Source organism: Diceros bicornis, chromosome 18, assembly GCF_020826845.1.
Source record: "Diceros bicornis minor isolate mBicDic1 chromosome 18, mDicBic1.mat.cur, whole genome shotgun sequence".
NCBI lineage: Eukaryota > Metazoa > Chordata > Mammalia > Perissodactyla > Rhinocerotidae > Diceros > Diceros bicornis.
The window spans coordinates 60,932,206-60,943,449 of NC_080757.1; the positions used below are offsets into that span (position 1 = coordinate 60,932,206).

Genomic DNA, 11,244 nt, shown 5'->3' on the forward strand with positions numbered 1-11,244 from the left:
TCCCCCAAACCCACAAGCCCAGGCTCATCATGAGCAAACATCAGACAAATCCCAGCAGAGGGACAGTCTCCAGAGTCCCCGACCAGCACTCTGCAAAGTGTCTCGGTCATCCGGGACCAGGAAAGTCTGAGAGACCGTCAGAGCCCAGAGGAGCCTCAGGAGACAGGACGACCAAACGTCAGATGGGATCCAGGATGGGGTCCTGGAGCAGAAAAAAGACACTGGGTAAAAACTAAGGAAACTGAATAAAGCCCCGATTTTAGTTAGTACTAATGTATTCTTGGCTCATTAATTGCAACAAATGCACCATACTCATGTAAGATGTTAATCACAGGGGAAATTCGGTGAGGGGTATATGGGACTGTCTGTACTGTCTTTGCAACTTTTCTGTACATCTAAAACTGTTCTAAAATTAAAAGTTGATTAAAAAGAAAAGAAGGAAGGGAGAGAGGGAGAGAGGCAAAAGAAAGAAAGAAAAATATAAAAATATGTTTAACTCAGGCGATAACACAGAATATTCAATATAATTGTCTTTTTTTTTTTTTGGTGAGGAAGAGTGGCCCTGAGCTAACATCTGTGCCAATCTTCCTCCATTTTTTATATAGGATGCCACCACAGCACGGCTGATGAGTGGTGTAGGTCTGAGCCCGGGATCCAAACCTGCAAACCCAGGCCACTGAAGCGGAGCACAGGAACTTAACCATTATGCCACTGGGCCGGCCCCTAATTGTCTTTTCTTTTTTAAAGCACGGGGAGAAAAATAAAGGATGTTACTGCAGTACTCACAAACTTTACCTTGGTGGTTATGGTGACTTTTTTTCCCTTACATTTTTCTATATTTTCCAAATGTTCTACCTTTGCAATCAGACATAATAACAAAGAAATACATGTCTGCTTCCCAGGGGCAGAATTTCCTCATGACTCAGCACGTTCGGGCCTTCCACCTTGCGGGGTCCTTTCCTTATGGGGACAGGGGCTGTGACGGGGCCAGGCCAAAGTGACCAAGTGTCGTGGTCATATGAGCAACCAACAGTTATGCGGCCCTCCGCCCCACCATGGTGCCAGCCCCACACAGCAGGACAGGCAGTCCAAAAGCTGGCCCAGCCTCCAGCGGCCACTCGCGTCCTGCTACAGTGATGCGGCCCGCGGAGCCATCCCTCCTGGGCACCGGGAAGTCCGAGTTCTGCTGCCTTGGGCTCTCCCCTCCTTGGCAAGAGCCAGCTGGTCTGCAAGGACCAGCCCCCTTGCTCTCACTGGCCAGCAGCGACAAGCTCGGCCTGGGCGGAAAGAGCAGCAAAGCAGGAGCAGCCGTGGACTAGTGGTCAGGCTGCAAGATGGCCATCAGACAGTGGACAGGCTGATGCGGAGCTGTGTCCAGGGCCCCAATCCCCACGCTGCACCCCCGACCACAGTGCTGGGCAGGACCCCAGGGCAGGGGCACTCAAGTCCCCCAGGGTCTTGGGATCCTGGAGCCTCTTCCAGAAGCACAAGCTGCCTTTCCAGAAAGGACAGGGAGGCAGGCAAAGGGTGGGTGTGATGCTGGAGTGGTGGGCAGCCGAGGGAGGGGCAGACAGACTGGACAGGGGCTGAGCTAGTCATGGGGTGCTTGCCATTGTTGAGGCTTCACCTTGGATGGTCTAGCCCACAGCCCCCAGGAACCCCCTCCCCGGTGGGACAGCTGAGTCATCCCTTCCCTGGGAGCAAGGGTCCCTGAGTGAGTGTCCCAGGGACTCGGGGCTCTCTTCCATGGTCCCCACCAACTTACAGCTCAACATCAGCCTCTGCTCTGGGGAAACGAGGTGGTGGGAAGGGGAGGGGCATGGCGCCAGAATCCTTACTTCTGGCTCAGGCTCAGGCCGCCTCTGCGCCTCCTCTTCTCCAAAGGCACCTGGGGGCAGTGACCAAAGGAGGGCGTCACCCAGCCTTTTTATTGAAGTATAAATGGCACCCAGAAAAGCGCACGTTGAAGCTTCTCTTTACCAAGAAAGTCCCTGGGGAGTTTCTGGGCTAACCGCCTGCCTCCACGCCCCTCCCAGGGCCCGTTTCTGAGGACGTGGGGAATTCTGTGGTTTCCCAGGAGATGCCGGGAGGCAGGAGACTTAGCCCACCCCCACGTGGTGCTGGGACCCCGCCCTTCACCGTTTAGGGAGCAGGATGTAATCCCCACAACGACTCAATTTACGGGGGGAGGAGAGTGCGAGGAGCTGCTGGTCCACATCCGCTGGACAAGAAAGTGACTCCTTCAGAAGAGGCGTCTGCAGGCAGGGACGTTACTGGTCACTTGTCTGAATTCAGCTTTAACTGGGCAGCCTCTACTCTTATTTGCTGACTCTGGCAGCCCTCCCTTCTCTCTGCCCGGCCCCCTCCCCAGGGAGCTGCCTCCTCGAAGAACTCCTTCCTGGGAGCAGGGAACAGCCTCAAGGACCAGATGCTCCCTGGTGACGGGACAGGGCCACGCCAAGGCTGATCGGGCCAACAGCTGGGCTGAGGGAAGGAGTTGGACTCGGGTTCCCTGAGGAAGGGGAAGGAGGGGGTGGATGCTGGGGGCCCTGAGTCAGAAGCCAGTTCCTCGTGAGGACTCCCTGGTGGCTGTTGACACCCCCCCCATCCACAGCATCGGCAGCGGCCTCACCCCCACGGCGCTCCCTCCCCATGGCCGGCCCTGCCAGCCCTACTGGGCTTCCTCCCCATCTCAGACCCCATTCCAGAGGAGTGGACCCGCTCTCTGAGAAGGGCTCACAGCATGTGTTTATGGCACTTGATGATTTGCAAAACATTTTCATGACTGTGTCCCATTTTGCCCTCATGCAGCCCTGCAGGCTCAGTGAAGGAGAGATGCTGATGGTCTGGGCGTCCTGTTCCTGCTGGCAAACCTTGTCCACACTGCTGTGACAGCCCACGGCCCCCCACCCTGGGCCCCTAGCCCGCCCTGCAGCAGCCCGGCCCCAAGGGCTTGTTAAGACTTCGCTGAGGAGCCAGCCTGGTGGCGCAAGTGGTTAAGTGTTCGCGCTCTGCTTCGGCGGCCCAGGGTTTGCAGGTTCGGAACCCGGGCGTGCACCAACGCACTGCTTGTCAAGCCATGCTGTGGCAGTGTCTCATATAAAGTGGAGGAAGATGGGCACAGATATTAGCTCAGGGCCAATCTTCCTCAGCAAAAAAAAAAAAAAAAAAGAGGAGGCTTGGCATTGGATGTTAGCTCAGGGCTGATCTTCCTCACAAAAAAAAAAAAAGACTTCGCTGAGCAGAAGCAAAGGGAGTGTCCACTCAGCGTGAGGGGACACAGCCCAGAGGGGGCACAGGGGGCTGACAGGGGCCTCTCCAGGCCATTCTCAGGGCTTTCCCCATGTACCATGTCCCAGCTGGGGAGGGAACTGTGGCTGCTGGGAAGGCTACAGAGCAGGGCTCAGTCCCTGGGCCAGGGAGTGTCAGAGGGGAACGAGCCATGGCGGGGGATCCCAGGCAGACTCTGACCCTGTAGGCCTGGAGGTGATGCAAAGTAGGGCAGGTGGGCTGGGCCCAGGGCAGGGGCTGAGCTGGGACAGACCCCAGGTGACACCCAGCAGCAATCAGCAAGCAGTGAGGCGCCCACAAGAGGACGGGGGGGCCTTTCTCTTCTGTTCCTCAGATGAGATCCCACCTCCGGGGCAGACGTTGGGGCCTTGGCTTTCCTCTGGGGCCTCTGCTGTGGCTCTCCATGCCAAAGGCCTTGGCCAGCTCAGGGAGGAAGGGAGCCAGGCCCCCTGGGGCATGGAGCTCGGGGAAGGGGTGGGTCAGAAAAGACAAAACTGCCACATGGCCAGGCTTTGGCATCTCAGTCCCCCGCCTGACCTCCATGGCAACTGACTGGTAAGTTCTGGACATGGCGTCCCCTCTGGGCTGAAGTCCTCCAAGTGGGCTAAGCTCAGGTAAGTTCGTCCTGAATACCCCTCCATGCTCCAAAAGGCCCCAGGCTCCCCTGCACCCTGACCTGCCCAAGGCCATGGACATGCACCGGCCCCCTCCCTGTTTCAGCCCTGCTCCCTAATTCTGAGCATACGAGTCTCCTGGGTGCTTTGTCTTATTGCCCTGAAGGCAGGGACTGAGTCTGTGCAAATAAATCCTAGACATGTCCTGGGCACCTACCCCATCCCAGGCAGGCCCCAGGTGAGGGGGCGAGAGACCAGCCTCTGCCCTCAGAGGATGCAGCACACCCACCAGAACGGCTACCACCAACAAAACAGAAAATGACACAGGTCGGCAAGGATGTGGAGAAATTGAAACCCTTGTGCACTCTTGGTGAGAATGTAAAATGGTGCAGCTGCTGTAGAAAAGTCTAGCAGTTCCTCAAAAAAGCAAACATAAAATTACCATGTGATCCAGCATTCCACTTCTTGGTATCTACTCAAATGAATTGAAAGCAGGGACACGAAGAGATACTTGCACACCCAGGTTCACAGCAGCATTACTCACAATAGCCAAAAGGTGGAAACAACCCAAGTGTCCACCAACAGGTGATGGGTAAGCACAATGTGGTCTATCCATACGATGGGATATTATTCAGTCTTAAAAAGGAAGGAAATTCTGACACCTGCTACAACATGGAGGAACCTTGAAGACAGTATGCTGAGTGAAATAAGCCAGACACAAAAGGACAAATATTGTATGATTCCACTTATATGAGATTCCCAGAAAAGTCAAATTTATAGAGACAGACTATCATTTGATGCACAAATTTTTTAAATCTTCATGAGGTCCAATCATTTATTTTTTCTTTTGTTACCTGTCACTTTGGTGTCATATCTAAAAAATCATTGTCAAATCCAATGTCATGAAGCTTTTGCCCTATGTTTTCTTCTAGGAGTTTTACAGTTTTAGGTCTTACATTTAGGTCCTTGATCCATTTTGAGTTAATTTCGTATATGATATCAGGTCAGGGTCCAACTTCATTCTTTTGCACGTGGATACCCAGTTTTCCCAGCACCATTTGTTGAAAAGACTGTCCTTTCCCCATTGAGTGGTCTTGGCACCCTTGTCAAAAACCATTTGACCCTATATGGGACGGTGTATTTCTGGGCTCTCTGCTCTATTCCATTGGTCTATACATCTGTCTTTATGCCAGTACCACACTGTTTTGATTACTGTAGCTTTGTAATAAGTTTTGAAATCCTGAAGTGTGAGTCCTCCAGCTTTGTTCTTTTTCAAGATTGTTGTGGCTATGTGGGGCCCTTGAGATTCCAAATGAATTTTAGGATGGATTTTTCTTTTTCTGCCAAAAATGTCATTGGGATCTTGATAGGAATTGCGTTGAATCTGTAGATCACTTTGAGTAATATTGATATTTTAACAATATTAAGTCTTCCAATCCATGAACATGGGATGTGTTTCCATTTCTCTTCTTTAATTTCTTTAAGCAATGTTTTGTAGTTTTCATTGTACAAGTTTTTCATCCCTTTCAGAAGCTTCCATTCATTAAGCTGAATGGCTTTTAAGACACTGTCAGGGCCGGCCCCGTGGCTTAGCGGGTAAGTGCGTGCTCCACTGTTGGCGGCCTGGGTCCGGATCCCGGGCGCACACCGACGCACCGCTTCTCCGGCCATGCTGAGGCGGCGTCCCACATACAGCAACTAGAAGGATGTGCAGCTATGACACACAACTATCTACTGGGGCTTTGGGGGGAAAAAATAAATAAATAAAATTATATATAAAAAAAAGACACTGTCAGCCTTTGAGGCTTCATCTTGCATAAGTTGCCTATTCATATGCTTTTCTCTCACTCGTCTACAGATTGTCCTGACTCGTTCTGTTGACTTGCAGTTCCGTGCATAGTCTAGAGATTAATCCCTTGTTTTCAACTTTGAAGACGTTGCCTCCAGGTACCTGTTTGTTGACTTTGTTGATGTTCTTTTTTTGTTGTTTTTTTGTGAGGAAGATCGGTCCTGAGCTAACATCTGCCAATCCTCCTCTTTTTGCTGAGGAAGACTGGCCCTGAGCTAACATCGGTGCCCATCTTCCTCCACTTCATATGGGACGCTGCTACAGCATGGCGTGACAAGCGGTGCGTCAGTGCGCGCCCAGGATCCAAACCTGCGAACCCCGGGCCGCCGCAGCGGAGCGCGCGCACTCAACCTCTTGCGCCACCAGGCCAGCCCCTGATGTTCCTTCTTGAAGAGAGTTCCTTTATTCTTCTTGTGCAAGTTGGCAAAAACTATTCATGTCTCGCTTTGGCTGGAGCAGACTCACAGTTACAGAAGTTGTGGTGGCTAACAGCTATCTTTCTTTTCTCAAGTTCCATCTCCTTTCTCAAAGCTCAGCGTTTCAGTGCACTCAGGACTCAGAGTTACCTGGAGAAATGATGCTGACAAACATGAGATTTTCCACAGGGGCCTGAGGTGACGCCACATGTCCTCACGAGGGCCTCGAGGAGAGGAGTCACTGTGACAGGCCTCCCTCGAGCAGTAGTCTCTTTTTGTGGATGTGAAGAATCGGGACCCGCAGGCCAAGGCAGTGTGCCGTGCCCTACAACACGCGCAGCCAAGCAGCAGCACCCCACAGCGAGACTTCCGCACCATATTCCCCCACTGAGTGGGTATAGTGATGGGGTCTGACGTCTGGTTACTGTCCCAAAAGCGCCCCCCAAAAAAATCCTGTGTCTTCTGTCCTGCAGAAATCTTGCTACCCCAGAGGCGGGAGGGAGGGACATGTGCCCCTACCACGTGTGGGCAGGGTATCCGGGGCCTCGAGTCCTCACATCCATGTGGAGTATACGCTGCTCTGTTTGCAGAATGGATGGACGCACGGAGTAGAGGGATGTGCCCACTGGTCCCAACGCCAGGAGGTGGAGCCACGACAGGGCCAGCCAGTGTGGCTGCCACACCAAACAGCTACCTCCTTCTCCTCCTGGTTCCTTAATAAAGGTGTCCTCTCCTCCTCTGCTGTTCTAAGCAATGTGTTGCCAACTCAGCATGGAGTTATCTGCTCTGTTCCCTCAATCCACTCACACTGCCAATGAGATCTTTCCTCCTGAAAAGTGGAAAGCTGCCCATGGCAAAAACAATTTCTTCTCATCACTCGGTGTGTTTCATGGGGAGTCAAAGGGCCGCTGTCAAACGCCAGCAGCAAAGCAGGATGGAGGCCTGAGCTTGGCAGAGTCCACTTTCTGCTTGACTCTCCACAGATCCGTCATGTTTTTGGGGCCCCTTGCTCCTGACCCAGCCTAACAGAGCCCCCTCCTCTGCCCTCCCATGGACTCTTAAGACCCCTCCCCAACTAACTGAAAGCACTGCTAGACAAGATCCCCGCCGGTGTAACCTGCTTCCCAGTGGCAAAGGCAAAAAGAGCATCTTTTCTCTCCACATTTGAAAATAAGTTCTTCCGAATCCTCAAGGTTTTTCAATCTAGTGCACCTTTACCTCCCTGACCCAACCTGCAAAGAATTAAGTTTGAAAATTTGTAACAGCTGCAGAAGACTCAAGTCTGCCCTCAGACATGCTAACCCTCCTTCACTGATGGGGAAGGACCTGGGAAGAAAGGTCTTGGGAGGACAGACTTGCCAAAGACCCCAGAGCCAGTTAGCCACATTCACACTGGAGTCCCGTGGCTCCGTAATTACGTTCCGTTTGTCAGTTCCACGGTTGCTGTCCTTTGATGTGCTTTTCAAAGAAAAACAATCCCCAACCCCACTCCCACCTAAACGTAAAGACCCGGGAATTCGCATGAAAGCCCAGGGTCCGTGTGGCTCCAAGCACTCCTGTCAGCACAGCATAATGCCAAATGCTCAAGTACCCAGGACATTTCTTCCTAAGAGTCCACAACATTGACTGCGGATCTCCAACCCTAAAACTGCGCTATGCCCCAGCCCTCCTTGTTCTTACACTACCCTCCAGTTTGAGAGAAACCACATCATTGCCCACCTGAGCTGAAGCTGTCCCACCCACGAGACCTCGCAGGCAGCCCTCCCCCACAACAGGAGGCCGCGCTCGGTTCACTGCAGCACTTTATTTCCTCACACAAGGACGCGTTGCTGGGGCCCAATGTTCTCACATGACAGTAGAAAACCAAAATTTGTCATCTCAAGAATTGAGAATTGCGTACAAAAACCTTACATAAATTAAAAGAATGAATAAATTTACAGGTGTAAATGCAAACCGTTTCCCAACTCAAGACAGGTAACAACCCATGGTGTTCTAGCGGGAAAACATCAAGGGAGAAAGGAAAGTGGGTCCTAAGGCTCGGCCCTTCCCAGTCCCATCAGACCAGCAAGACAGAAATGACAACTGCTCAGGACTCTGGCCAGCCTCCAGAGAAACCCTGGAACAGGCAGCTCTTACACGTTAATACCCTGCACAGATCAAGAAACTCGGTCTCAAATTCTCAAGCCAATGGACTTCTCTTCCATGGACATGTTCTCACCTCAGCCACCAGGTGACCAAGCTGGGTGTACCAGGGGATTAAACCAAAGATATGTACAGGGTATTAAACACATACCAAGATAACAGTTAACTTGAATACAAGGTCAAAATCAGCAACAAGTTCTACAATCCAGTGCTGATATCAAATACAAGCTTCAAGGACAAATTTCTTTTCAAAGGCTTATTCCAGTTTCATGAGGCTAGCAAGAGGAGTATACATTTGCCAGAGCAAATTTATACTTCTGAATTCACTCATGCAGCAAATGCTACGCATCTGCCCACAGTCCATTTAGAAGCATTTGCGGTGGACGATGGAAGGGCCCGACTCGTCGTACTCCTGCTTGCTGATCCACATCTGCTGGAAGGTAGACAGCGAGGCCAGGATGGAACCCCCGATCCACACTGAGTACTTGCGTTCAGGAGGAGCAATGATCTGAAAAGACAAAAATATGGCTTTAGCTCACGGCACTCCCATCCCAGCAAAGCCTTCTAGCCCAAGCCCTAGCACTTGACTCACCTTGATCTTCATCGTGCTGGGGGCCAGCGCCGTGATCTCCTTCTGCATCCTGTCGGCAATGCCGGGGTACATGGTGGTCCCACCAGACAGCACAGTGTTGGCATAGAGATCCTTGCGGATGTCGACATCACACTTCATGATGGAGTTGAAGGTGGTCTCGTGGATGCCACAAGACTCCATACCTAAGCAACAAAGTCATCCCTTAGCATCACATAACCCTTTCAAGGGGAACAGCACTGGCACCCCTTGCAGCCTCCAAGAGAACTCATGGAGCCCAACACCTACCCAAGAACGACGGCTGGAACAGTGCCTCTGGACACCGGAACCGCTCGTTGCCGATGGTGATCACCTGACCGTCAGGCAACTCATAGCTCTTCTCCAGGGAGGATGAAGAGGCAGCAGTGGCCATCTCCTGCTCGAAGTCCAGGGCGACATAGCAGAGTTTCTCCTTGATGTCACGCACAATTTCCCGCTCAGCCGTGGTAGTGAAGCTGTAGCCACGCTCCGTGAGGATCTTCATGAGGTAGTCTGTCAGGTCCCGGCCAGCCAGGTCCAGACGCAGGATGGCGTGAGGCAGGGCGTACCCCTCATAGATGGGTACAGTGTGGGTGACTCCATCCCCAGAATCCATGACAATACCAGTGGTGCGGCCAGAGGCGTACAGGGACAGCACGGCCTGGATGGCCACGTACATAGCCGGAGTGTTGAAGGTCTCGAACATGATCTGCAGAGGGCAATGGGCTCCTTAAGTAGTGGCAGAGACCCGGGGCCACCCCATGCACACACGCTACATGCTAGCATGCTACAAATGTGATGTGTGGAGAAAAGAAAAGGAGCAGGCACAAACACAAATAAGAAACCTTGAGACTTCAGGGAGGAAATGCCAGGAGAGGAACAGAACCCTGGAAACATTGAAAGAAATACTTGATTTTCAGAAAACAAACTCGAACAAAAATGACTTGTGAATCAGACCAAAAAGTGGAACTGCGGGGCGGCGCTTACCTGAGTCATCTTCTCACGGTTGGCCTTGGGGTTCAGGGGGGCCTCTGTCAGCAGCACAGGGTGCTCCTCGGGGGCCACGCGCAGCTCGTTGTAGAAAGTGTGGTGCCAGATCTTCTCCATGTCATCCCAGTTGGTGACGATGCCGTGCTCGATGGGGTACTTGAGGGTCAGGATGCCGCGCTTGCTCTGAGCCTCGTCGCCCACGTAGCTGTCCTTCTGCCCCATGCCCACCATGACGCCCTGGTGTCGGGGGCGCCCCACGATAGACGGGAACACAGCCCGAGGGGCGTCATCCCCAGCAAAGCCAGCTTTGCACATGCCAGAGCCATTGTCGATGACAAGCGCGGCGATTTCTTCTTCCATTGCGATCTGTTTAAAGATGCAACCGACTTACACGGGTTCCGGCGCCCCGGAACAGGCCCTGCAAAGACCCTCTTCACACAGAGGCTCCGCCTCCCCCAGCAGGACCGTAACCGCCTGGAACCGAGGTCGGGCCTTTCACGTAACGCCGCCCCCCCCCGCCCCGCGCCGTTCGTTCCGCGGCGGCGCGGCCGGGGTCTCTCCGCACTGCGGCCCGGCCCCGCCCTAATCCCCTCCCCCCACGGCCGCGCCCCGCCGCGGCGACCGGCGAGGCGCCCCCGTCCCAGCCCACGCACCCGGCCCGGGCCACCCTTTGTTCCGAAGGCGGCGCGGCCAGACTTCTCGGGCCAGGAACAGCCTGCGGAGAAAAGCACGGGAGCTCGGGCCCAGGACTTAGCGCGAAGGACCGGCCGCTTACCGGAGGAGGTGGCGGCCGCGGGGTGCGGAGGAGCGAGCAGACGAGTCACGAGAAGACACGGAACACGAGACGGCTGCAGCAAGTGAGACCGACTGCGGCCTCCCCCGCCACTATTTAAGTGGAGCGGGGCGCGCGCGCGGGCGGGTGGCGCGCGCGGCCCCAGAACATGTCCATATATGGCGATCTTTCCGAACGCCGGGCGCCCATTGGCCCGCCCGGCCGGGGCACGTGGGGTCCCGCTCACGGCCCCGCCCACAGCTCGCACCGCCCCCAACGCCCCCTCCCACCCGGTGCTGTCCCCGCACCCAAGACCCTACGTCCGAGACCCGACGCCGGAGGCCCTGCGCGCGAGACCCCGCGCGGGCCGGCGGGCGGGCAGACGTCCCTCGGGGGTTGCGGGGAGGGCCACGGGGCCGACCGGCCGGCCCCGCCCCGGGACTGCCGCGCGCCGTGGGGGAGGGCCCGACTGCACCCCGAAACTCTCCAGCCCGGCGCTGGGCCGCGCCCCGGCCCCGCTGGGGGGTTTTGTTCCCCGCGCGCCCCTTGCGAGCTTCCCCCCC

The 11,244-nt window shown here is 54.4% G+C and overlaps 1 protein-coding gene across 1 annotated transcript; it reads right to left on the reverse strand.

The window, feature by feature from the left end:
• Nucleotides 1–7,955: 7,955 nt before the first annotated feature.
• ACTG1 (actin gamma 1) lies at nucleotides 7,956–10,788 on the reverse strand. Its single transcript, XM_058561858.1, has 5 exons — nucleotides 10,685–10,788; nucleotides 9,907–10,275; nucleotides 9,190–9,628; nucleotides 8,905–9,086; nucleotides 7,956–8,820 (listed from the first exon to the last, which is right to left on the reverse strand). Exons 2-5 carry the CDS (start codon nucleotides 10,267–10,269, stop codon nucleotides 8,677–8,679), a joined length of 1,128 nt encoding a protein of 375 aa, XP_058417841.1. The 5' UTR covers nucleotides 10,270–10,275; nucleotides 10,685–10,788; the 3' UTR covers nucleotides 7,956–8,676.
• Between the last annotated feature and the right edge of the window lie 456 nt (nucleotides 10,789–11,244).

What these genes read in the sequence shown, in the direction of transcription:
- ACTG1 (XM_058561858.1), bottom strand. Translation starts at nt 10,269, where the DNA reads ATGGAAGAAGAAATCGCCGCGCTTGTCATCGACAATGGCTCTGGCATG. An exon ending in GTTCCAGCCGTCGTTCTTGG is followed by an intron (nt 9,087 to 9,189) that starts GTAGGTGTTGGG and finishes TTTGTTGCTTAG; the next exon opens with GTATGGAGTCTTGTGGCATC. An exon ending in CCAGCACGATGAAGATCAAG is followed by an intron (nt 8,821 to 8,904) that starts GTGAGTCAAGTG and finishes TTGTCTTTTCAG; the next exon opens with ATCATTGCTCCTCCTGAACG.